At 42.6% G+C, this 26,566-nt stretch overlaps 1 protein-coding gene across 1 annotated transcript in view; it reads right to left on the reverse strand.

The window, feature by feature from the left end:
• Positions 1–3,584: 3,584 nt before the first annotated feature.
• The window catches only part of slc9a5 (solute carrier family 9 member A5), a 30,168-nt gene continuing 7,186 nt past the window's right edge, over positions 3,585–26,566 (reverse strand). The window contains exons 4-17 of the mRNA XM_088938984.1: positions 21,830–21,908; positions 21,090–21,267; positions 19,624–19,844; positions 19,009–19,211; positions 18,409–18,498; positions 17,439–17,509; positions 17,027–17,156; positions 13,759–13,847; positions 13,287–13,413; positions 12,796–12,972; positions 11,826–11,898; positions 11,532–11,651; positions 10,860–11,386; positions 3,585–4,341 (exon numbers count right to left, since the gene is read on the reverse strand). Coding sequence (XP_088795110.1) covers positions 10,860–11,386; positions 11,532–11,651; positions 11,826–11,898; positions 12,796–12,972; positions 13,287–13,413; positions 13,759–13,847; positions 17,027–17,156; positions 17,439–17,509; positions 18,409–18,498; positions 19,009–19,211; positions 19,624–19,844; positions 21,090–21,267; positions 21,830–21,908 — 2,085 coding nt within the window. The 3' untranslated portion in view covers positions 3,585–4,341. The remainder of the gene's footprint in view (positions 4,342–10,859; positions 11,387–11,531; positions 11,652–11,825; positions 11,899–12,795; positions 12,973–13,286; positions 13,414–13,758; positions 13,848–17,026; positions 17,157–17,438; positions 17,510–18,408; positions 18,499–19,008; positions 19,212–19,623; positions 19,845–21,089; positions 21,268–21,829; positions 21,909–26,566) is intronic.

The raw sequence follows: 26,566 nt of genomic DNA on the forward strand, positions 1-26,566 counted from the left end.
AACACCAAAGCAAAAAAAACGTCACAGAAATAACAACAGGAGGTTTAGACATTTAAATTTGAAATGGTTCTAATATAAAAACTTGGCAATCGAGAAGTCAAAAGAAAGTAGGTTGCATGTAGACTTATATTGTTTAAAATGTGCAGTACTACTGAAAATCAACCATTACACACATTAGACTATACACTCTGTTTTGAATACTCTAATTTCATAGCAGATCATCACATAAATTAACTTTTCAACAGCACTGCTTCTAAGTTAACCCAAAAGTTTTTTCAGATTAAAAGATTAAATTTGGTTATTTTGATGGACTTTGAGCAGTGAAGAAATTGAAGATACGTCCTGAACTAGGTAGAGTGTAGTTAGACAAAAGCAATGACAACAATATTGTGACCGAACAGACTGTAAATCTCTCGGTGACCACCTTCTGTTGTACGTGTTGTACAGTACCGACAGACAACATAAAAAAACTCTCTCCTGAACTATCAGAACTTTGAAACTTAGTAGTATTTTTGGTTTCAAAAGAAATAATGGCAATAATGGAGCTGGAGCCTATCTCAATGAGGCGAGATGCACCCCGGACAGAACATCAGTCTACCGCAGGGCATACAGACATGCGCACTCACATTAGGGTGAATTTTCCCAGATACCAGTTGACCCACAGGCATGACTTTGGACTGCGAGAAGAAAACAGAGCACCTGGAGAAAAGAGTACTAACTAGAATTTCACAAATCTTGCTAAACGTGGCTGCATTTTCAATCCTATTTTGAAGAGGATTTTTTAAACCTGGCTCTGGAGCATCAACTTGGGAATGAATGAGACTTGGAAACGTGGCAGCGACACACCCGCTGAGGAAGTAATCCATCATTTAGCACCTTGCAAGCTCTGCAGCGACAGGCAGGAGAGTTACTGCCCAATGGAGAAGCAATGCAACTCCCACATGCTTCACCGCAAACCAGCCAGCAGCTGCCCAATCGGTCGCTGTGCAGGACCTTCAGAGAGCCCATTTTCACCCCAGCTGACTACCTAATCACTAAAGGTTACTGAACCCTTAACTAATGTTTTACTCGTTTGCTTCAATCAAGGAAATGCCCTGCACTCTTACCAGGGTGTCAATTATGAATGCACACATTGTGAACTAGTAAATAGCAAACAAATAGTGCACTATATAACCCAAAATAACAAATTGCATATCTGCCTTTTATTAGAATTGTGCAGAGGGTATTTCCATGTCAAAGATCTTACCATTAAGTCCTTCTAAGCCTCAACTTAATGTCCATGTCCCACAAGAGGTATCACTGTGGTTATTGGCAATACCTTCACACTGAAGGCTTTTTAATCAATTGAATAGTAAAGAAGGTAGACAGTAACAAAGCTGCATATGGAATTCTGAGAACATTTAAGCAACTGTGAAATACAGTAACACCTCTTGTAATATTGAAAGTTAAAGACTGAAAATCAGTGTTTAAATAATAAGCCTTCCACCATTAAGAAAATAGTCTACAGGTGACCTACATTGGCGTTTATATTGAAATATTTTATTTTTGTAAGGGGACAAAAACGGTGGCACATCCATATTCCGTTTCAAAATCACTTAAACAATTATTAGATGACAGCCCTGCGGGCCCCCTCAAACACACAAAAGGTTTGCGTATTGAGCAAATCATCGCTGAGCTTAAAAATCAGTCGTGTCACACCTCAAAGGTCCTCCACTACACAAGACACAGTACAAACACAATCCCACATTATATTAGCAAAATCAGAATCTAGAGGCGGGACTCCCTTGCATTTCGGTTGCTTTGAAATGGAATACGCTTGCTCTAAATCATTTTCTGATTAAGCAATTATGACATAAAAAATAACAGAAGTAAGAAACGGAACGCAATTATTAAATAAAAGGCCAAAAACCAACTGCACAAGTGTACCGCCGCACCGCAGAGGAAAGGGTAGGCACCTGGCCTCCCGTCACTTATCGATTCCCAATCTATTTAATCTGCAAGGAGTCATTCCGATCCGTAATTAGGATATCCAATATTTTCGCTCATGTATTACACAGTTCAAAAAACTAAAAATGATGCAGTTTTAATAATTTTTTTGGCCAACTGGAAACACCAAACGATAAAACACCTTTTTCAAAGTCCGTGCACTCGACGGAGAAACTATAAAATGACTCCGAAAGATAAGTTATCTGAACTGTCCTAAAGACAAACGACTAGTCTTGAGCTTCATTACATTCACAGGGACTAGCCTACCTGTCCTGCTCTACACAGATGGCGCACTTTTACGAATTCAGATGGCGGCGCCTGCTAACGACTCCAGAACACACCTCTTCTCTTTCTTGATTGGTTGGACGCCGGACTCGGGTTCCCAAACCATTGGACCAACCGGCCGTTAATCATATCAGTCAAGGCGCTTGGCGCGGTGCGTGTGGTTATTGATAAAAATTTCAGTCATTTTCAGTCATTTTCTGTAGTCCTTTTAACTACTGGCACTTTTTAAAATTATACTCGGTAAATTTATTTTGCTTTCCATCTGCACTCTGAGTCTCAGATTATCGGATCGTTATATATACCGTTAAATCTGAGCTAACGGCACTTTGTGAATTTCTGTTGAGAAGGTGCCGAGTGTGAAAAATGAACAAGTGGTCTTCAGCTACACTTTAAATAAATACTGAATTGTTACCTTGCAAAGCGATGCTTTAAGGACTTAAAGTGACATTTAGCAGTTTATCTGGTCAACTCCTCAAGTCCACAGATAGACAGAAGCCAGTACATCCGAGGTCTTTTGTTGGAGATTAAAGAGATTCTTTCAGTATGTCACGGTAAAACAATCCCTTAAGACCAGTAATGTATTTGGTTGCTGTACTCTGAACTGATTCCAGATCAGCATTATCTGCTGCTATGCAGGGTCAAATGCATTTAGTATTTATGCAAAATAACATGTTAAAGGGTCTCATCTTGATTTCAGATGTACTAGAATGTCTTGAAGATAAAGATTTTGTTTTGACCAAGGGAAGACAGATAGAAAGAGACTATTTCATAAACTAAACTCAAGTATACTATTTCTGTGATATCCAGTACACAATATAAAAGTTGCTCTTAAGCAATTCAACTGATTTTGCATGAATGTTTGTAGATTTTACAACCTGATCAAATTAGATTGCCCCTCAGCTGTTTTTTAACATGGAGGCCATGACGGTTGGAGACCATTTGGTTAAGATGAGCTGTTAGTCTGTGCTTTAACACTTGGGCACCCTCATATGATGGAAACTGGGTGTGGAGCTTTTGATCATTGCAATGGCTCAGAAATGATATCTTTAGACACTCCTGCTGTTTTAGATTAATGATTCATATTTTACATGGTTATTTGGTATGTTTGTTATAATTGACTAACTTGCATTTCTCCTGTAGCAGGTTTAGTTAAAACAGTCTAAAACATTTGTTGGGTGAAATAAAACCATTGTTGAGTCACGTTTGTGGGCCTCCATCTTGATTCTTGATTCAGGTTAGTAAACTGTAATGGTAGAGTGTCCTGCTTTAAAGGTTCCTGAAAAAACTCCTTGCTAAACAAAAAAGTCAACCATGTATTTAATGTTGTTTTATTTTCAACAAAATAATTTTGAATTCATACCTTTCACAGACAAAATATTATATTTCAAACATTGTAAACAAAACTTTAAAGGGGGAAAATTGGAACTAAGGAAGTGTTTAAATATATGAAAAGACTTTAAATATATGAATATATTTAAATATATGAAAAGACTTACAATAAACAGAAATCACATTATTAAAAAAATACACAACCAGTTACTGATCAAGACCACTTTGAATATCTGAGAATATTTTATCATTTAACTGTTATTTACTTACTGTACCAGCCAAGTTGATTCAATAGTTTATTGCAGAAATTGTGCAAATTACTTGCAAATCAATCAAAACAAGTCAAATGATTAAAAAACAAATGATTAAAATAGATGACATGCATTTTTCTAACCAGATTATTTATGTCTATTTTTAAAGATATAAAAACGTTGGTAGTTACTGAACATTTCAGCTACTTCAAAAAAGTAACTCCCAATGATTAAAAAATACATTCACAGATGCTAACACCACACTTTGGAGAAGACAACCACCTTCCTTGCCTACAAATTTAGACCCATTGCTTCTGCCATGAAACGTTTCTAATGATTTCATAAGCAGCTGCTCGGGGGTTATACTGGCTTGCATTACAGAAGGTAGGTTACTTTGTAGGAAATGGCACATTTGCACATAAATGTTGAGTGTGTCCCCTAGAGATGAAGAGAAAGAGCCCTGTCTGCGCCTGCTGGTCTTTTAGCCCATCTAAGGGAAAGCAAAAGAGATGAAGAGGTGTATTATATCACAGATCCTCAATGGGTTTAATCTGCTGCAGCATGTTTAATTTAAATTAAATAGATCGTACTTACCAATTAGTATGAAGCTACTTCTGAATTACATTTTAACCTCAGAAACAAGGTATACTATTATATGATCATTGCATTTGTTTTTAAGCATCGGTTGTATCTATTGTGGTTCTCAGTTATCAAATGCAAAAAAATTGCAATGCCTTGGAATATTCCAGTTTATCCAGTACATATTTAAACTCTTGATTATAGTGAACATGCCTATTTACTTGTCATTTTAAAAAAGGCACATGAATATCTGTGTGTATTATGGCTAACAGTTTATTTGATGTTGTACTGGGTTTTAAGCTGGAACCTGAGTTGTCAACTTTAAAAAGAACTGATGCCATTACATTTCTGGCTGGTGCAGCTTTTTGATGGGAGCAAGGTAAAAGCATTAAAAGTATAATCTTGTAAATAAAATTGCAAACATTGGTTAGAAGGTCAACATGATTAGGCACTGAAACAATTGAAAAGGCACCTTTTTACAAAATGGTGTTTATTTTTAAAAATAAATAAATGGTGGCTTAAATGTTCTTGCAGGAATTGATATTGACTTTAGTGCAAGATGTACCAGAATGGTGGTCTAAGTTAAGGAAATGCATAGCTGCAGCCATTAATTTATTTTTTAAGTGATTGAATATTTTACTTTTTATTTATCTGTCTCACACAGATGACGCAAATGAGTTTTTTTCTAAATTGTGAAGATTAATTAAGCTGCTAATGTGTTTTTCTTATCTCATGCATATATGTTTCTTATTTGTAAACAGGTTCATATTGTGTTAAATGTATTGTGTAGTCTTGTACCTGCCTGCAATGTAAATTTCCCATCTGGAACACTAAAGGAAGTCAATCATTCATAAGTCAGTTGTCATAAACAGGGAATTTTCATTAAATTGCACTGAAGCTGTAAGTACTTTATCTTTTTTAAAACCAACAAACTCAGCAGCACATCTTATACTTATTGTAATAATTAAAACATGTTGAACTATAACTTTTGTAAATTTTCTTTAGACAGTCCTATATGAGAATAGAGTAGACTCTTCATAAAATTCCATAGCTTTCTACTGTACAATTACATGTATGGCAAATTCATTAAACTTTTCTGAAGTAAGAAAAGAGCATGCTAATTGTATCATTACAGAACCACAGAACAATATATTGTTTATGTAGAATGACTTTGGTTTTTAGAATTATTTTTACTGGATATTAAAGGATACTAAAATCCAGCTTTAGAGCATAAAAACAGGTTCAAGACTATACTGAAAAAATCTGAAACTAGAAAAGTTGTCATTACAATGTACATCTACAGTGTACAATCTTGAAATAAATGCATAAAAATCCCCATTGAATAATAGGAGTACTCCATTAAAGCAAATGTTTCTATTGGCTGCTCCGAAGATGTAGACACCTGAATACGTTTGAGTAACGCTTTTGGGAAAACTACCCCTGAAACAACAGTCTACGGATTGCTTTTGCAGGTAGATAAAAAAAAAACTTCTTGGGTTTAAAGTGCTCTATTCAAGTACATACTGTCACGTAGCACCAGGCAACAGAAGGTAGGATCCAGTGCGTGGTTATTCTGGTAAATGTGGTTCGGTGCCAAATTGAGGGACAAAGACGTGGTCTTGGACGAAAGCTAGGAGGTCAAAAGCCAGGAAGGTTCTGAGAGGGCAAGGTACAAAAGCGGGAGGCGAGGTCGTAGTCGAGGACGTGAGCGAAGAGTCGAAATGCCGGGAGAGTATTAATCTTTAGGGGAAAAAGGCTGGGAATGTACAAGTACTGAGCTCAGGGCGGAAACCTCAATAGTGAGCTAGGAAAAGGAGACATTTGAGGGTTTAAGTAGTGATGTGTTAATTGGTGCGTGGGCGTTTAGGGAGAGTAGAGCTCGTGGAAATGCGGGAGCGCTTGCATGCCTACGTGCGATACGTGACAGTACCCCCCCTTCAGTGGCGGCTCCATACACAGTAGCTAGAGGAGGAGAGCGATGGAAGTCCGCAATGAGGGCCTTGTCAAGGATGTCTTTGGGGGAGACCCAGGATCTCTCTTCAGGTCCATATCCCTCCCAGTTGACCAGATATTGCCGTGAACCCCTATGCCAGCGAGAATCTAGAAGCTTGTTGACAGTAAAGGTAGTGGATCCAGCGATGGAGCGGGGTGGGGGTGGGCAAGGTTGCGATCTGGAGAGGAGTGACCTGTGGTAGGGTTTGAGAAGCGAGACGTGAAATGTAGGGTGGATCCGAAGGGTGGGGGGGAGAGTGAGGTGGTAAGTGACCAGAGTAATTTGTGAAATGACCCTGAAGGGGCCAATAAATTGGGGACCCAGCTTGCGAGAGGGTTGGCGGAGAGGGATGTTCTGGGTGGAGAGCCAGACAAATTGCCTTCTCCGAAGTCTGGGAAAAGGTTTTCTGTGCCGATCCACAAAGTTCTTATAGCGGTGAGTGGCTTTCAGGAGGGCAAGCCAGGCCATCTTCCAGAGCTTCTTGAGGGAAGAAATGTATCGTTGGACAGAGGGTAAGTTGGAGTTATGAGCGTATTTGGCCCATGGGAGTAGCGAGGTCCAGTCATCCTGGGTGGCCAAGACGTATGGCCGCAAGTACGTGATAAGGTCCTGGTTCAGTCTTTCGGTCTGGCCGTTGGCTTCGGGATTGGTAGGCAGAGGTGAGTGAGACAGTAGTGCCAAGGGCCCAGCAAAAGGCCTTCCAGAAGCGGGACACAAATTACGGGTCTCTGTCAGACACAATGTCCTCAGGAATGCCATGGAGCCTAAAGACCTGCTGGACAAACAGATCGGCCATTTCCTGAGTAGAAGGCAAGGAGGGACAGGGAACAAAATGGGCAGATTTAGAAAATCTGTCAACAATGACCATGATCACGGTGTTGCCCTAGCTCCTAGGAAGGTCTGTGAGAAAGTCCAAAGAGGTGTGAGACCATGGCCATCTGGGTACCGGGAGGGGTTGGAGGGGGCCAGCCTTCTGATGACAGGTTGTCTTGATCCAAGCACAAGTGGGGCAAGCTCGAACGTACTCTGAGACATCCGCCCTGGGACCACCAGAAGTCCCCAGAGATTAATTCCAGAGTGCGTCTGATGCCAGGATGGCCCGTGAAGTGGGAGTCATGTCTCCATAATAGGACATCAGAGCAGACCCGATCAGTCCCGAAAAGTTTGTCCGTAGGGCACGTAGGGGGTACGGGGTGGTCCTTGAGTGTGTGTCGGACGAGGTGCTCAATGTCAGATTGGACGGCAGCGATGATCTGGTGAGAGGGAATGATGGGTTTGGGGGGGTGCTTGAGCTCCTGCGGGTCATGGAGACAAAAGAGGGTGTCGGCCTTGACATTCTGTGAACCAGGAATGTAGGTGATGAAGAAGCAGAAACGGGTGAAAAACAGGGACCACCTGGCCTGGCATGATTTAGGCATTGTGCTGACTGGATATAGGACAGGTTCTAGTGATCCGTGAGAATGGTAAATAGATGTTGGGCTCCCTCCAGCCAATGCCTCAACTCCTCAAGAGCGAGCTTGATGGCAAGAAGCTCTCTGTCTCCAACATTGTAGTTAGTCTCTGCTGGCAAGAGTCTCCTTGAGAAGAAGGCAAAGGGGTGGAGGGTACTCCTGTCCCTCCCCATGGCGTTGGGAAAGAACAGCCCCAACCCCATGAGCTGAGGCATCAACTTTCAGGCAAAGAGGGGTCTGGGTGACGGAAAAAAGGGGCCGTGTTGAAAAGGCGTTTCAGGCTCAGGAAAGCACGGTCTGCCTTGTCCGTCCATTTGCCCAGAGTGGGACCCTTATGAGTGAGGGCAGAGATAGGAGCGGCGACCGAGCAGAAGTCCTTTATGAAACGGCGGAAGAAAGTGGAGAACCCCAGAAAGCGTTGGACCTGCTTCAAGTTCCGGGGGGTTGGCCAGTCCCCTATGGCAGCCATCTTAGAGGAGTCCATCTCAATACCAAGATGGGAGATGATATAACCCAAGAATTGAATTGTTTAAACTTGGAAAGTGCATTTCTCCAGCTTGGCATTGAGTTTGTTGCTGATGAGGCGAGTTAGAATCTCCCTGACATGAATGACGTATTCCTGTGGGCTACTGGAATAAATTAAAATATAATCCAAATAGACAAGTGCGTATTTGTGTATAATGTCCCGGAAAATGTCATTCATAAAATTCTGAAAGATCGCCGGAGCGTTAGCAAGATCAAAGTGCATGACCTGGTATTCATAATGGCTGTAACTGGTGATAAAAGCCATCTTCAATTCATCCCCCTCGCGGATGCGGACGAGGTTATATGAGCACCGAAGGTCGAGTTTGGAAAAAATTGTTGTGCCCCGGAGGGACTCCAAAGCCGCAAGAATGAGAGGCAGGGGGTAGCAATTCTTGACCGTGACTTAGTTGACACCACAGTAATCAACGCACAATCTTAAAGAGCCATCCTTCTTGGCGACAAAAAAAAACTGGCACAGGCAGACGAGGAGGAAGGATGGATAAAGCCTGACTTCAGGGAGTCCTGGATGTACATTTCCAAAGCCTTGGATTCATCTAACGAGAGGGGATAAACACCCTCTAGGTGGTAAAGCACCAGGGAGTAAATCGATGGCACAATCGTAAGGACGATGGGGGGGAGAGAAAGGGCCCTACGTTTACTAAAAGCAATGTGAAGGTCGGCGTAAGGGGGGGGGGGGAGGTGACGTGAAAGTTCTGGGCAACAGAAAGTTTCATGGGGAGCTGACAACAGTGGGTTAGGCAGCAGGATCCCCAGGCTGTGAGTTCACTCTGGGTACAGGAAAGGCAGGGATTGTGTAACTGTAACCAGGGGTAACCGAGTATAAGTGGGAGTGACAGAGACTGGAAGAGGAGAAGCTGAATCACTTCCAGATGATTGGCTCCAATGCGTAGAGAGAGGGGATCGTCTGCCTTTCCGCAAATCCTGGGGAGAGAGAGGAGCCGTCAATTGACTGGATGCGGATGGGGAGACAGGCAGCAGGGGAATCTTCAGGGAGGTGGCGAGTCCGGAGTCTAGAAAGTTCCCTGCGGCACCTGAGTGAACGAAAGCCAGAAGAGGCTCCAGAGTCCCGCCCCAGGAAAGGGTCGCAGGGATGGAGAGCCCGGAAGCACAAGGTTTGAGTGAGAGGTTACTGACCTTAGCAGGGGGGTGGGCGGTGCGAGGGGATCGTACTGGACAGGAAACTCTGAGATGGTCGGAAGTCCCGCAATAGAGACAGCGCCCCTCAGAGAGTCAGCGGTTCCGTTTTTCAGGAGTAAGACTAGAGGGGGAAGTAGGTGGAGAAGCCGATAAGGGGACAGGAGAAGTTCGGCTGGAGGCAGGGCAGAGTGGGAGAAGTTCGGTCCTACGTTGTTGTAGGTGAACGTCGATCTCCGTGACCAATGAGACAAAGCTCACCAGTGTTGGCTTGTGGAAGGGGAGTAGAGCCAGGTGGTCTTTCAGCTCCTCGTACAGTCCCCTACAAAATTGGTGAATGAGAGCTTCCTGATTCCAAGCAATCTGGGAGGCCAGGACCCGAAAGTCCGTCACATATTCCTTGTGGGTCGTGCACCTTGCAATAATGCTGAAAGGCGAGAGGCGGCGAAGTATGGAGACTGGACCTGTCCAAAGGTGGCGGTCAGCAGAGACTGGAAATGAGTAAGGTCCGCCGCTTCAGGAGCATTCCTGGCGAGAAGGCCTGCAGCCCATTCCAGTGCCCGGCCAGAGAGGTAGGCGACCATAAAGGCGATCCTTTCCCGGTCGGTGGGAAAACAGTCCGGACGGAGCTTATAGGCCATCCAGCACTGAGTCGGGTAAGCCTGGCACATATTTAGATTGCCGTCGAACCTGTCCGGGGTGGGAGGTGGCAGGGGACTGGGAGAGGAAGCAGAAACTGGAGGCGGCATGGTGGTGGGTGGGAGACGAGAGCCTGGGGAGCGGATCCGGAGACAAAGTTAACCAGTTGCTGAACGGTTGCATTTAGCTGATCCAGTGCTGGGGAATTCTGGGCCAGCAGCGCCGAAGGGTTGTTAGAGCTCTCAGGGTCCATCTTGGCTCACTATTCTTTCATGTAGCACAAGGCAACAGAAGGTAAAGTAGGACCCGGTGCATGGCTATTCTGGTAAATGTGGTTCGGTGCCAAATCGAGGGACAAAGACGTGGTCTTGGACGAAAGCTAGGAGGTCAAAAGCCAGGAAGGTTCCGAGAGAGCAAGGTACAAAAGCGGGAGGCAAGGTCATAGTCAAAGACGAGAGCTTGGGGTCAAAAGCCAGGAAGGTTCCGAGGAGGCGAAGTACCAAAACGGTAGGCGAAGTCGTAGGCGAGGATGTGAGTGAAGAGTCGAAATGCCGGGAAAGTAAGTTAGTAATGTTTTTAGGGGAAAAAGACTGGGAAAGTACAAGTACTGAGCTCAGGGAGGAAACCTCAATAGTGAGCTAGGAAAAGGAGACGTGTGTTACATGCCTACAGCTGGGTGGGCTTTCTGCTGCGTGGCTCGCTGGCTGAGGGGGGGACCGACACCAGGCTCTTCAGCAGGGAGATACGGGAGGGCCACCTGCCCGTCGCACAGCTTGGGGGGGACACAGGCTTGGGTGCTCTCCCCGTTGACATGAGGGGCTGCATCTCCTGCTGCTGCAGGGGCTGACTGCTGTCCTCCTCTCCACTTTGCCCCACTGCCCAGTCTGGGAACTGGAAGAGGAAGCCCTGGCCAAGGGCCCCGCGGGCTGAGGGGGAGCCCCGCTGCTCCTGTCTGCAACGGGGTGCCCGACAGTGGCTCTGAGACTCCGCTGCTACTGGGGGAGAAGCCAGGCTTTCCAGAGAGGAGATGCTCTGGTTCCAGGCCTGCTGCAAATCAATGGGCACGATCTTGGTGGTCTCCAGAGAAACGCACACGGGAAGGCTGCCCTGGTCTCCCTTCCAAGGCAGCTGTCTCTCAGCGCAGGTAGGGGATGGCGGTATGGTGAAGGGACTATGACACACATCCTGGCCACCTGGAGGAAGAACAGGCAAGGGCTGAATTAAAAGAGGAAAAAAAAGATAAAGAAGGCAGAGAAAGGTACTTAGAGGAACCACACAGACATTTTTTTAACACTTAAATATGTAATCACTGGAGGATCCACATCAATGACCATTTACCTGATGACTTTATCTCCTGCAGAACCTCGTCTGCGGTGCGGGCCACAAAGGTGATGCCCTCATCCTCCTTCTCAGTTTCAGATTTGTCATCTTCAGAGTCTACTGTCACAACAACAGGAACTGCAAGCGACAGAAAGTTCTATCTACAGTTCATGTTAATCTGTTTCTGTTTGCAAAGCAAGAAATACTGGAAACAGTTTAAATTATTAAAAGCTGTTTCCATTTGTTAAGTGACAAGTTGCACTACTGGTGCTGCTAAATTCCTGCCCTAACCTGACGATGGTGCTGTCTCACCTGTGTCCTGCCAGCTCACATTTCTTCTTGGTTTACCATTTGGAACCAGCTCACCCACATCAGCGCACTTGGGCTGTAAGCAAAGCACAGATACAGTAATATAACACCACTCTTCTGACGAATGAGGAAGATGCTATTGGTAGAAAAAATTCAGAAACACATTTAGAATTGTAATATCCTCTCTAGTTTGGTAAATGTAATCTTTTGTTAAGAGTTAACTAAGTAAACCCTGAGTTTTCTTTAAAAAAAACATTTTCACCAGCTTTATGTCTGAGACTGTGAGGCAGTGAGACAAAGAGGCGGCGAGGGAGAGAGGGAGTGAGGAATAGAGGTGGCGAGGGAGAGAGGGAGTGAGGAATAGAGGCGGCGAGGGAGAGAGGGAGTGAGGAATAGAGGCGGCGAGGGAGAGAGGGAGTGAGGAATAGAGGCGGCGAGGGAGAGAGGGAGTGAGGAATAGAGGCGGCGGGGGAGAGAGGGAGTGAGGAATAGAGGCTGCGGGGGAGAGAGGGAGTGAGGAATAGAGGCGGCAAGGGAGAGAGGGAGTGAGGAATAGAGGTGGCGAGGGAGAGAGGGAGTGAGGAATAGAGGCGGCGAGGGAGAGAGAGAGTGAGGAATAGAGGCTGCAGGGGAGAGAGAGAGTGAGGAATAGAGGCGGCGAGGGAGAGAGGGAGTGAGGAATAGAGGTGGCGAGGGAGAGAGGGAGTGAAGAATAGAGGCGGCGAGGGAGAGAGAGAGTGAAGAATAGAGGCTGCGGGAGAGAGAGGGAGTGAGGAATAGAGGCGGCGAGGGAGAGAGGGAGTGAGGAATAGAGGCGGCGAGGGAGAGAGGGAGTGAGGAATAGAGGCGGTGGGGGAGAGAAGGAGTGAGGAATAGAGGCGGCGAGGGAGAGAGGGAGTGAGAAATAGAGGTGGTGAAGGAGAGAGGGAGTGAGGAATAGAGGCTGTGAGGGAAAGAGGAATAGAGGCTGTGCCTTTTTCTGGGCGTGGTGCTCCTTCTTGTACCGGGACTTGGCCTTGCCCTGGTAGGAGTGGTGCTTGGTGGACTTGAAGGACTCCAGGCGGCGGCGCATGTTCCTCTGGAACACCTCGTGATCCTGCCGCTCCTGCTCACCCGCACTCATGAAGTGACGGCTGTAGTTCGCCTGGTACTGGGAAACACACACCACATCACACATCAGAGCAGCTATAGACACCAGATCCCACAGGTCCCACAGGATAGCCTCATTATGCAGCTTACGACATCACCTCCCCCACCTCTGAATTGCTTTCTAGAAAAATGAAATCCTGCTTGGCTGGAGGTACTGTACTGTTACTGTAGTACAGTTTCTTGCTTGGCCTGCTTTTATCAGAATGAAAGTTTGTTTGTCCAGCGTTTTTTGTGTCCAGCATTCTGAATGAGTGAAACTGAGCTTTCGGGCGTGGTGTGCTGAGGAACCTGCGTGGGCTGTGGCGGCCGCATTACCCTCCGGCGAGGCTTGTACAGGTTGCCAGTCAGGACATGATGCATCACAGTGTCCTCTCGGTCTCGCACGCTCCTCACTGTGTCGATCACCTGCAGGTCCAGGCACACACCACTGCCATTCTCACGCCTGGGGTGAACACAAGCCCACATGATGCTTTAACACCTTTCTTGCCCAGGAATCCCTCTGAGACAGGAGGAGGTCCTAAAGCACTGTTAATAACTGCACAATAGACTAAGAAATGCATTACAGCCTTAAAATCTTTTCTTTTTCAAGGAAAATTCATCTTTCAATTAATATTTTCAAGAACAGCTACTATAAATGACCCATTCAATATACTTACTAATATCATAAATACTAATATATCACATACTAACAGTTTATACTAATATCATAAGCTCATAAAGCCACCGGCTCCTATTTAAGGAAGCAGTGGCCTGTGCGAAGTGTCCTGGCCTTGAGACGGCAGCTCACAGCAGGTTAGTGACGGAGTTCTCGGAGAAGGAGGTTCTGCTGGGCATGGACGGCAGGACCAGCTTGGCAGATGAGAGAACGTGACCCCCCTGGAAAAAATAGCAGAACTGAACATTAACAAAGCGTCCCACCCAAACTCAGCGAGTGTCGGAGTCTGAGGTACAACTGCGTTTTTTTCATGGAGGTCCTTAACACTGAAAAGACATTTGACAAAAAATCTGTCATAAATCCAATTTATGACATGCAACTGAGAGCTACAGTACAGTATGTGCAGTTTTCTATAAACAAACTCATTAAAACTACTATTGTACATTTATCCATTTTACTGAAAACTACAATTTCCTCTCCAGTTTTAAGTGTGAAAGTTCAAATTAAATTGGCAGTTAATCCTTTATTTATAGAAACATTTTTTACCATTCTTTCATTTGAGAACAATGTAACACCTTGCCATTTCCTTTGTTGAGTTGATGGGTGGCCTCAGGGACTGGTTGGTTTGGAAGATTGAGTCCCTGTACTAATATTAGCTGTCCAGCTCAGCACCAGGAAGTTCTGTGGTGTGGCTCAAGGGCAGAGGAAATTTCACTTTTTCTAGGATTTAGAAACACAACTCTCCTGCATCACAGTGTATGGCAGCAGGATTAAAAACTATCAAATAGAAAAATAAAGAGCTTAGAAGTAGTCAAAACTTTAATTGTGTTCTAGCACCATTCTCTCCATTGTTCAAAGACCAGAAAAATATTCTACTAGGACATCACTAAAGCACAGATTCTTTTTATTAGAAAATAAAAAGCTCAAATGAAACAGTTATCACTAGTATGAATTTGACTAAAAATTACTTAAAGCAAACTGCATATTTTTTCCTCCGGGATTAAGTCTTTATCTTTTTATCTTAAACTTTGATATTGTAATGGCAACCTATTCCTGCCCTGGAGCTAATTAATTCTCTGGGGAATTCTCACCCCTCTGAAATTTGGCATTTTTGTAAGCATCTTTAAAATGTTTCACTAAATCTAATAAGGAGGGAATGGCATCTGTAATTGCCTTAGAAATTGAGTGGGCACAAAGGGTCAAGGAACATGTTTGAAAAAAAGAGCAGTGGAGATTTTTTATGAAGTTATAAAGGGCTTAAAATCTCTAGGTCTACTACTTTAAACCTTGTTTTGTGCAGTGTGTTGCTAATGATTTGGGATGGATGTGGCTGGAAACTGTTTTCTAATCCATTTGAGATTCCTCGTGCCTGGACCTCAGAAGAGCCTCCAGTCAGTGAACAGCCACTGCCAGCTAGGAAAACCCTGTGCTTTGGCTCAGAAGAACATGACGTTTTCAAACAACATGAGGGCATTTGACCAATCCATCTTTTTGGGGTTTGCTTGTAGCTGTTAGATTCCAGTATCTCATTCAGGAATGTCTTGAAAGAAGTCAGCCTTTTAACTTATCCAACACAGCCAAGTATCTTGTCCATACTCCTACAACTCTATGTGTAAAAATGCTCCTGGACTCATTTTAATATCCTTCCTCTTAGGTTGCATTTGTGTGTATTTTTGTATCACATTGATCAAAATTGTATACTACAACATATAAAGTATGTTGTTGTAGTGTTTTGAACAATTTTAATGCAACAATGATTTAAACCCAATGCTTTTACTTACAGATGCTGACATTTTGTTAGCTGCCTTTGCTATTTGTTCCCCACATTATCTAGATAATGGAAATGATGTATCAATGTAAGTCTTTTCATAGACAACTTCATCCAGCCTGTGTCCCATCTTACATTTAGTTTGTTTTCCTAATCTGAATGTGAGAATTCCTGTCCAAGATTTACAGCTTAGAAAAGTATCCATCATTCTCTTACTTGTTGTATTCCAGATAGTTTTCCTTTGTGAGTGTTTTTCATATATGCCTTTCTACTGTATCTGCCTTCACAGAGCAAACAAGCTTTGCATAAGATCTGCAGTCAGAAAGCCCATCAGGCACTTCTGTTTGAGGAGTATTTACATGAAAAAGGCTGGCAGAAGACGGCTAATTATCCCAAAGCAGACATCAACATTTCAGCATCTGTGTAATCTATGCCATATTCTGAATGCACTGCTGTATGCAATTACACCCTGCCTGCTCCAGTAATGACAGTTATCTACAGGGGTGCAATCCAGGTGCAAAGGAAGGGTGGATGAGCTACTCTCCAGAGCTGATAATAACAGCCTGCTGCACAACCCAGGAAAACATATAACAGAGCATGGAATAAATCAGAAGACAAGTTTATCTTTTCAAATTGTTCTGTTCTTCTTATTCTTTTGTATTATAATCACTTATACTGTCACATTGTCATTTATTTATACCATAAAAGTGGCATAAGTCCAAATTGAACTTAGCTTTTTTTTAATCAGCCAATGCAAATATGCGATGTTCAATGTGATGCTACAGTAAAAAGTACTATATATAAAGCTGTGAATAACAGGAGCATTAGCTACTGCATCTCTTGACAGTATCCAGTGCTGCCATGCTGAAACCAGTAGGGTGAACAGTCTTAGATTCTGAAACACACAATCTCTCCTTGTGCAGTGCAATGGCTTACTTAGACAATAACTTGGTCGATTTCACCACCACATGGAAAGAAGCAGAATTACATCTTGTAAAGAAACATAAGAATGGTCACAAATGACCCCATCTAGCCTAGTTAATTGGCAAGTAGCTAACTGATCAATTATCTATGGATCTTATCCAGCTGTTTGTTTGACAGAAGCTAGGACAACATGGCCTGTTCTTATTTTTAAATGCACTTCATTTTAGTTTCCTCTTGTGTCCTGTGGGTCATATTTCACTGTTTATTCTGGGTTGACTTTGTCAATGCATTTCAAGATATGTATACAGTACATGAATTTTGTCCCATTTTACTGGAGAGATTCACTTTCTTTAGCCTGTCAGCTTTGGACATTGCTTTAAGCTTGGGGATGTATCAGGTTACTTTGCACTGGACTGATTTCAGAGTTGTGTTCTTTTAACATGGTGACTCCAGTTTTGCATAACATTCTAAATTGGGTCTTATTAGTGCATTATACAAATTTAACATATTTAACATTAATTTAAATCCTGCATTTGTAACTAGACATTCTGATAGTATGTTTGTAATTTCAGGGACTCAGCAGGTTTTTAGTAATGTGCACCTACCAAATCCACCTTCAGTTTAAGGTCATAAGCAATCTGACAACTTAATGTTTAGGGTGCTATATTAATCCTAAAACACTTCATACATAAAAACAGAAATTCTTACTTGGTCAACAAAGCTGATGGCATCTCTGACGTTCAGTTTCTGATACATATCCCAGATATCATCTTTGATGCGATAGGCAGATTTCCGCATGAGCACCTGGCTCAGGTACTGCTTGTCAAAGTGCTCCCACCTAGATTGAGAATTTGAGGGTAAAAAGAATCAGAAAACAATTTTAAAAATCTGTAAATGTATAATATATTTTGTAGTATTTCACAGACACATACAATTTACCCCTCTCCCAAGAATGAAATTCATTATGCTGTCTTCCTTTTGTACATCCACTTCTCCTGCTAAAAGTTATAGTATAAATTAATTTGATAGAATATTTAAGAAGCTGCCCAGGTGAAGAATGATCAGATCAGTGGGATGCAGTCCACAGTTCCCAGGTGTGTCATCTGTTAGGCAGACTCACTTGTCTCTCCAGTGGTGGTAACCATGGAGACCAGAGATGTCTTCCACAGCTGCCAGAATGTGGTCAAAGGCCTGGAGAGCGAGCAAGCAGAAAGTCTGGTTAACACACTGTCACCACAGGAACATATTTTGGATCTCATTAAAGTATCATGTTCCTTCCTGAAACAAAAGTGATCTTTACATCATTTTCAAAAAGGTTATAGTGTGTAATAAAGTTATACACTGGGATTCCAATCTTCATAGTTTCATATTTTTTTCCCTATTGCCTTTGGAAGAGTGACCATGGCAACAGTCAATTCCAATCTCTGGAGCAGCTGACACAGCACTGCAGGGACTCAGGGAAAAAGCCAAACCCAGAGGGCCAAGCTGAGAGTGGACTGCACAGGAGCCCCTCCAGCAGGCAGGAGAGCAGGTCAGGCTCACCCACTGGGTATCCCTCGCAGCCAAGAATGACAGTCTTCCACCAGCCTGAAGCTGACTAACAAAGCCAACAGGGGATCTGCATACTCTGGGGACGGTTGAGCAGGTGTTGTCTTGGCAGATAAAAGGTTGTGCAGAGTGCAGTCCACTCTCAGATATCACTGAGATCCTTCTCGAAACCACTCTCTGTAACATCACGCCTCTGCAAGTGGGGAGGGACTGTGGTTCTTAGAGTACAGGTGGGTTTGCCTGATGAGTTGATGAAAGATACAATCTTTTCATCTATTCTAGTTGGCGGTTTCTGTTAGAGGAGATGTGAAGGGCAGACAACAAAGAAAAGCACTTGTTTCTCAGGGCATCAAAACAATCCATGTGTCTTTGATGTCAATTTGATTCAACTTGAAAGAACTTGAAACCTGTAGAGGGGATCCAACTAAACCTCAAACAGTTAAATTGTCAGCTACAATATAATCTATAAAAATTATGATCAGAAAAAAAAATCATTTTCATTTTCATTCATTGGCATCTGCTCTGTGGCACAGGTCACCCACCCTGTCGTGAATCTCCTCATTCAGAGTGGGTTTGTGTTGGCTGCTGCGCTTCACTTTCAGCCACTTCACAAGGGGCTTAATGGTCAGGCCCTGGGAAGACAGATCAAAACAACTGCCATTAAAAAACGGATACTTAGATTGAGGAATTGTGGCTTTTAATGTAGAGATGGGTCTTCCCACTATTGGAGTGGTCTCTAGTGCTGAATTGCACTGAGCACCTGGGCAGCACCCCATGGATACAAATGCCTTGGCCTCTGTTTTGACACAGCAGGCTGTGCAATTACAGATCCCATCACTCCTGGCATTCAACACAATAACAGGCTCTTTGTCACTGTGCTGCTGAGAAGCAGCTATAAAAATGGGGTTTAAAAATGTTTTCCTGCAGAATTGCAGGCTTTCTTCATTAAAGACAGCTGAACATTGCCAGACATTCTGCTCTTTGCGGATATTTGATGTTAAAGTCTGTTCTGCTGCTACTACTGGAAAAGGTTTTGTATTTTAACACATTTTAATATGTTACAATACAGAGAATATAAAATTTAGGACAGGACAGTTTTTTGAAAGAGTGCTGTTTTGCTTGTAGAAAAATAGAACACTTACCTGAATAATCACTGTGAAGAAAACTACAATAATGGTTGTTGCCACAAAGTAGTCCTTTGCCTTCACCTTGGTTTCATTGAGTAAAATCACCAGCGCAAAAGCCACTGCACCTCTGAGGCCACCATATGACATCACCACCTGATCGATCTTATCTAGGGGGCAGAGTCTGAACTGATTCAACACCCAGGTCTGAAAAACAACACCTCGGAAGACACACATACGCAAGATTAACAAATGGCAGATGGCTTCCCTCTCAAACTCAAACAATATACGTCACCATTGTTCCTTTGATTCTTGACAGCTAGTTACTAACACCAGTGGCTCTTTGAGTCAACACTGCACTTTGTCTCAGCATGATGGAACAGTACCACTCATTATTTTAATCTTTTGTTAAAACTATCTTAAAATGTGTATTAATTTCATAGTGTCTTATTAAACAGGTCTTCAATATATCCAGTTGTATTTCCCCCTACAAGCATAGTTCATGCAAAAACCAAATCAAGAACTTTATTTCAGGAGTCCTGGGTGGATCTGTGTACACAAACATTACTCTGCTCCTGGGGTAGAAATGTAACCAGCAGCAGGTAGAGTGTGGGCAGGGAGAATGCTGTTCACCTATGGCTCTCAGGACAAAGATGAAGAACAGTGTGGAGAGCACCAGGCCAGTGTCCCACGCCCACATGGAGCTGTCCACAGCCGAGATGCCAAGGAAGATGAAGATGATGGTCTCCGCGATGCTGGCCAGAGTCTTCATGGTGTACTTGACCGTGGTGCGGGACTTCTGCGAAATGTTGGCTTCCACATATTTCTTGCAGCATATCCCACAGAATGTCATCCTGCAAAATTTACAGAGTACCTCAGCAGCAGCATGCAACAGGGTGGGAATGTCTGGGAAAAGCTCATTTGCAGCTGCCTTGTCAGAATTAACCAAGAGGACTCACTCACCCTGTAACGGCATTTTTAAAATGGATAGAAAAAAATAATTGGATTTTTTGTATTCATTTCCTTCTATTAAAAACTCTTAATATTTTAATCCACCGTGAACAGTTTTTTCCAGACTGAAGAGCTATTTTATCTAAAATTAAGCACCAGGTGATTTAGTTCAATTTATACAATTGCTAAACTCCTGATGATCAGAAGAGAGCACTATAGACAACACCAGTCTCATTTGCTCCAGCTGCACTACCCAAACAAAAATATTTAACAATATCCTTTCTAAGAACTGGAATTACCATTTCTGGTATGTTAAAGAACAAAAGCAATATTCAATATTGGCACACCATAAATAAGATGGACAGAACTACGAGGTAGTTACATTAATAATGATAGGAACGTGTGTACAGTTCTATACAAAACAGTTTCTATCCTTGTTTCAGCTGTGTGCATAATGAGAGGCAAGTCCAGTGGAATAAGGAGGATCAATCAGGATGCAGAGAGAAGGGGGAGAGTGTACCAGGCAGGCGGAATGACACACAGCCCTGCGGAGGTGGCTGTGTGGATTTTTAATGGCTGATTTATTCTCACCAGACAACTGTAAAAAATGCAGTAAATCTTTAATGACATTTCTTATCTTAATTTTAGACATATCTTTAAGACAAATTGCCAGTTTCAGGGTAAATTAATGGAATATGAATATTCTTATTTATAAACAGTTTTTTAAAGAAAAAAATATTTTCTTTATGTTCTAACAAGCCAGTATATCTGCTATATCTAATGTGTTTGGCAATGATTCCCAAAACATACAGACGCCTTCTGTATTATTGATAGAATTTACTATATCCTGCTGACAATGTAATATGATCTTTACACCCTCAGTGCTAAACCGAGATGCTATAAATGGTTTTAATGAGTCATGTTTGAAAATCTGCATGTTATGCTGACTCAAGACAGCAACGCCTACTGCTGAAAAGGCTCTAATATAGGAATTCTCCCTCAAATAAGTTGAATAATGTGCACTTGTTTGTTCTTTATTCTGTCCAGTGCTCCCAGAGGTTCAAGTGGATGCAGGATAGAGTCCAGAATGTTAAAATCCATTGTTCCTCAGACTGACAGAGCCATGACCCTCTGGGTCGGACACTCACGCCAGTATAGAGGACAGGGAGACCATCTCGGCCGTTAGGTAGGCCAGGTACACCAGCAGGAAGACAAACAGAGGCTCGATGATGCGCACTCGCTTGGTGAAGCGTGTGATGAGCGCCAGCACAAAGGCAAAGATCAGACCGATCACAGTACCTCCGAGGCTCACCACAAAGAAGGAGGCTGGATGTGAAGAAAGAGAGAGGGATGTGGATTGTATTTCCTCAGGCATTTATAGCAGCAGGTCAACAAACAGGACACCTGAAGATACTGGATAAAAACTAATCACTTTTATTTTATTTTTGAATAGTTTGATTTCAATTGCAGGCATAACAAAAATTTTCAACTCTGCTACACATCAAAGCTACTCAAACAGGGTCACAGATAACACTGTCTTGTACCATTTAGCTTTAAATAAATTACAATTTAAATAATAAACAATTCCTAACAAATTCTGTGAGTATGGAAGCCCTAGTGGGCATGAAATCACATGCTTGTGACTGGCTTTATTGCTGATGCTTTTTATCAACCCAACACTAACTGAGCCTCACAATGAATAAAATAGCTCAGCCCTTTATCCTCTGCTCAAGGCATCTTGCCTTGTGAAAAAATGCGGCCACTCACCTCAGTTCACTTCGGAGATAAAGAGTTACAATTCGTAAGAACGTGCCACTACTTTCAATAATCTATTTGAACATTTAACAATAAAAAGTATTTTAACTCCACAACAAAGATAACTACTTACCAACTCCTTTCACATAATCCACAGGGCGCACACGATCTGTTCCCATCTCAACAAAAGAGTTGAAAACCTTGTATAGTACCTCAGGGAAAAAATACAAAAAGCTTACTATTTAGCTTTAAGCTTACATCAGAAGCTATATCCCCCTGCAACTCAGAAACTGGCAGCCCACTGAAGCTCATCAGGTGTGATACGGGTCAGTACGTGGATGAGAGACCTCCTGGAAGAGGTATCAGTGGGATCAGTAGGGAGCTCTCACCCTGCGGTCTTTGTGGGTCCAAATGAGCCAGTATAGTGAGAGGGACACTACAAAGTAAAAAAGGCGCCGTCCTTCGAATGAGATGTAAAACCGAGGTCCTGACTCTCTGTGGTTATTAAAAATTCCAGGGTGTTTCTTGAAAAGATTAGGGGTGTCACACTCATGTCCTGGCCAAATTTCCCATTGGCCCTTACCAATCATGGCCTACTAATAATCCCCATCTCTGAACTGGCTTTGTCACTCTGTTCCCCTCCACACTGAGATCTGGTGTGTGGTGAGTGTACTGATGTAGTCTGGCTGCTGTTGCATTATCCAGGAGAGGCTGCACACTGTTGGTGATGGAGGGGATCCCCATTACTTGTAAAGCACTTTGAGTGGAGTGCCTAAAAAAAGCACTATATAAGTGTAAGGAATTATTTTTTATTATTATTATTTTTTATTTTTATTTTTGAATAGTTTGATTTCAAGTACTCTTCAAATGATTAAAAACCTAAGTTTAGGTTGTGCTTTTACTCACATACAGCAATGATTTACCATCTCTATAATTGTGACAGCTGAAAAAAATATTGGAAGAGCTGGGACATTCAAAGCTTCAACATAAACCTGAGATATAAATATATAATCCTCTAGATGAAACCAATCGAGCAATGACAAGCTCGCTCAGAAAGAGGTTAAGAAATGTTACAAATTAGAAGAGACCTTTCATACCATTCTTCTAATTTAAAATGTAATATCTTTTTAATCCAAGGATCTCCTCCAGGTGTTTATAGAAGAATGGCACCGCAATCTTGGATAGCCCAATCCTGTCATAACTTTTTATGTCACCTCTTCCCAGTGTTTATAATAATAATAATAAACTTTATTTTATATAGTGCCTTTAAAGGTGGCTTCTCAAAGCGCTTTACAGGATGACAACAACAATAAATAAGAAGAATACACAAGACAAAACACAATTACAATATAAAGAGGAGACCGTGGATGGTGATACTAAGAAAAGCAGAGGGGTGAAGAATGAAACCAGTTAAGTAAAGGCTTTTCTGAAGAAGAGGGTTTTGAGTCTGGATTTGAAGGAGTTTAGAGAAGGTGACTCTCTGATATTCTTGGAGAGAGAGTTCCAGAGCTTGGGGGCATAACAGGAGAAGGCCCTGTCACCCATACAATGTAGATGGGCTTGGAGGACAGTAAGGAGAGCAGAATTAGAACAGCGAAGGTTGCGAGGTGGGGAGTAGGGCGATAATAGTTCAGACAGGTACTGAGGTGCCAAGCCATGCAGAGCCTTATAGGTGAGCATGAGGATTTTAAAGTCTACACGGAATTTGACTGGAAGCCAGTGCTCCAGGATAGGAGTAATGTGAACACTTGCACTAGACCTGGTCAGGATTCTGGCTGCTGAATTTTGGACATACTGCAGTTTGTTCAGAGTAGATTTAGATACCCCAGCGAGTAGAGCATTACAGTAGTCAATTCGAGAGAACACAAATGTGTTGATCAGCTTTTCAGCCACAGTTAGTGATAGCATAGGGCGTAGTCTAGCGATATTTCTGAGGTGAAAAAAAAGATGTTTGCATCTTTTTTATGCTGCACATGTGGGTCGAATGTTAAGCCAGAATCGAATATAACCCCAAGGTTTTTCAATTTTGATTGAAGCTCAAGTACAGAACCATCTACAGATAGGGTTACAGGACTGGCTTTACGAAGTTGATGGGGGGTGCCAATAAGCATGACTTCGGTCTTGTCGCAGTTAAGATGAAGGACGTTTTGAGTCATCCAAATTTTTGTCAGAGATGCAATTAGATAGAATAGAGACAGCCAAATCAGTGTCAGGTTTGGTATGGATGTATATTTGAGTATCGTCAGCATAAAAAATGAAAGCTGAGGCCATGTGATCTTAAAAGCTGACCAAGTGGAAACATGTAAATGCTGAAGAGCAAGGGGCCCAGTATTGAGCCCTGAGGAACACCAGACTTAACAAGACCAATTTCAGATCTGTACCCATTGAGAGAGACAAAGTGACAGCAATCAGTGAGGTAAGATTTGAACCATTTGAGAGCGGTGTCAGAAACTCCAAACACAGTCTCAAGACGAGAAAGTAAGATGTTATGGTCAACAGTGTCAAAAGCGGCACTGAGATCAAGAAGGATGAGTATAGAAAGACAACCAGAATCAGAAGCTGTTAGAAGATCGTTAGTGACTTTGACCAGGGCAGTTTCTGTGCTGTGAAGCTGACGGAAGCCAGTTTGGAGGGGTTCGAAAAGGTAGTCATGAGGTGTTTACGTAACTGAAGTGTGACAGCACGTTCTAGAATTTTAGCGAGAAGGGGTAAGTTGGAGATGGGGCGAAAATTGTTAAGATTGTTGAGAGCCATGTTAGGCTTTTTTGGCACGGGGGTAATGGCAACAGATTTGAGGACCGTTGGTACAATGCCAGTGCTCATGGATTCATGTATAATATTGAGGACAATGGGACAGAGAGAAGAGAAACAGGACTGAAATAAAGTGGTGGGAATGGGATCTAAAATAGATACTGTATGGTGGGTTTCATGCGTGTAACTAGTTTATTGAGGGATGCTGAGTCAAGAAGAGAGAAGCTGGAAAGAAGGGAATCAGAGAAGCTGGATGAGGAGGGAGGAGGTATGGAATTGATATGCGTAGTGGAGAGAATGTGATGCCGGATGTTGTCAAACTAAAGAAATCTAAGAATGTGTTGCAAAGTTGTGATGAGGCAGGTAATGTGGTGGGGCAGTTTGGCTTGAGCAGTCTGTTGATGGTGGAGAAAAGATGTCTGGGGTTGTTTTGGTGATTTTCAATGATGTGAGAGAAGTATAAGTATGTCTCTTATCCTCTTAGTTTTTACATGTGCCTCTGGCCCATGTTTTCTAGTTGATCCTGGAAAAGACCATTGTGTTGATTTTATTTGTTCATAAAAATTAATAATCTCATATTTTCTAGAGTTCTGAGCTCAGAGAGCCACCCCAGCGGTGCAGGAGTCCCAGGCCACCACAGGGGGCTCACACACTATGCAGGCAGAGCTTCAGCCACAAATCTGATTGCACTGATTGATGCATGTATAGTAGATGTGCTGTATACAGTATGCCATTGCAGCAACACCAGGAGCTAACACCAAACAAGCCAGAGCTGCCCCGCGAAACTTGAAACTTGCAATCTAGAAATTATAAAGCCATTACAGACCTCTTAATGCTATGCAGTATTTATCATTCATATTAAGACAGCTGATAATAATGAATGTTTCCATATGAAAGCTCTAGTCCTGTTGATGTATTCTGCACAATCCCACTTGGACTCTGCACAGTTTCCAAGGGGATAAATTGCATATTCCTCACAATGCTCAGCTGAGGCTCAGCTTCTAATAAGTGTAATTGCACCAATTTTATATCTTCCTGTTAATAATGGTCTGAGGTTAGTATCTAGCACTCCAGCTCCTGCCACATCAGTATGTATGAATTCACCTGCTATTCACACTGCCATTTCTCTCTGTTCTGAAGTTAAAAACGCTACATTTCTTTCCCACCTTTGGTCATCATGTTAAAGCTCATCAGCAAAAATTTAGTTTTTATTTACACAACTGCATTTGACTATTAAAGCCTGCATTAGCCAGTCACTTGCACAGATGGTGAAAATGTCTCCCCTTAGGCACTGTGAGGAAGTCTGGAAGCCTGCAGTCAGCTGCTTTCTGGGAACTGCTCCCTGTATTTCTTTTTCCCACTGAAGTAATGAAGAAAACAATTTAAAAAAGCAAAAACAATAAAAAGAGTGATACTATTTTTTTAGATTAATATGATTTTATAATATTCTGAAGTCAAACACTTGCTTAAAATCAAATCAGTAATAACAAAAAATACCACTGTCACCTAGTAACTAATACAACCTCACAACGTGTTATGTTTTAATTATCAGAATTTACACTGTCTGTTTGCTCTAATGTATAACCAACAAAAACAGATTACAGAAGATAATTGAATAAAACTGAAATGCATAAAACATTTTCAGATATTCATGCTGATCCCTCAGATCCCTGCCTCAGGACAGCCTTCCGAGGATCCTCACACAGGAAAAATCTTGCTGACTTGGACACTAGACAGGAGGTGCAGGAGAAGTCCCATCTCTATTACAGTTGAAACAAAAATCAACAAAAAAAGGAAAGACTCCGAAGTAAACATGTAAACCTGCACTAGCATCTACTAACAACCAGTAGGACAGTTGCATCTTACAAAGATCCAACTCCCTGTGGTTATTCAAACATTCTGTACTCTACAAGTGTTGCACTACACAATTATCTGAACCCCCAGACTAATTGTACACATTTGAAAGGGTAGCCCCTACTGCATTGCACCCCTCACAAGCTCTTTTATAGAAGACAGTCCAAGGTTTATTTCAAGTGGTTGGTCAGGCAACTCCAAACCAAGATGTCATCGGGACATCTGTCTGGGTTTCGACTCTATGTTGAGACTTGAAACTCAAGTT

This window comes from Atractosteus spatula, chromosome 21, assembly GCF_055471065.1.
Source record: "Atractosteus spatula isolate fAtrSpa1 chromosome 21, fAtrSpa1.hap1, whole genome shotgun sequence".
Classification (NCBI taxonomy): Eukaryota; Metazoa; Chordata; class Actinopteri; order Semionotiformes; family Lepisosteidae; genus Atractosteus; species Atractosteus spatula.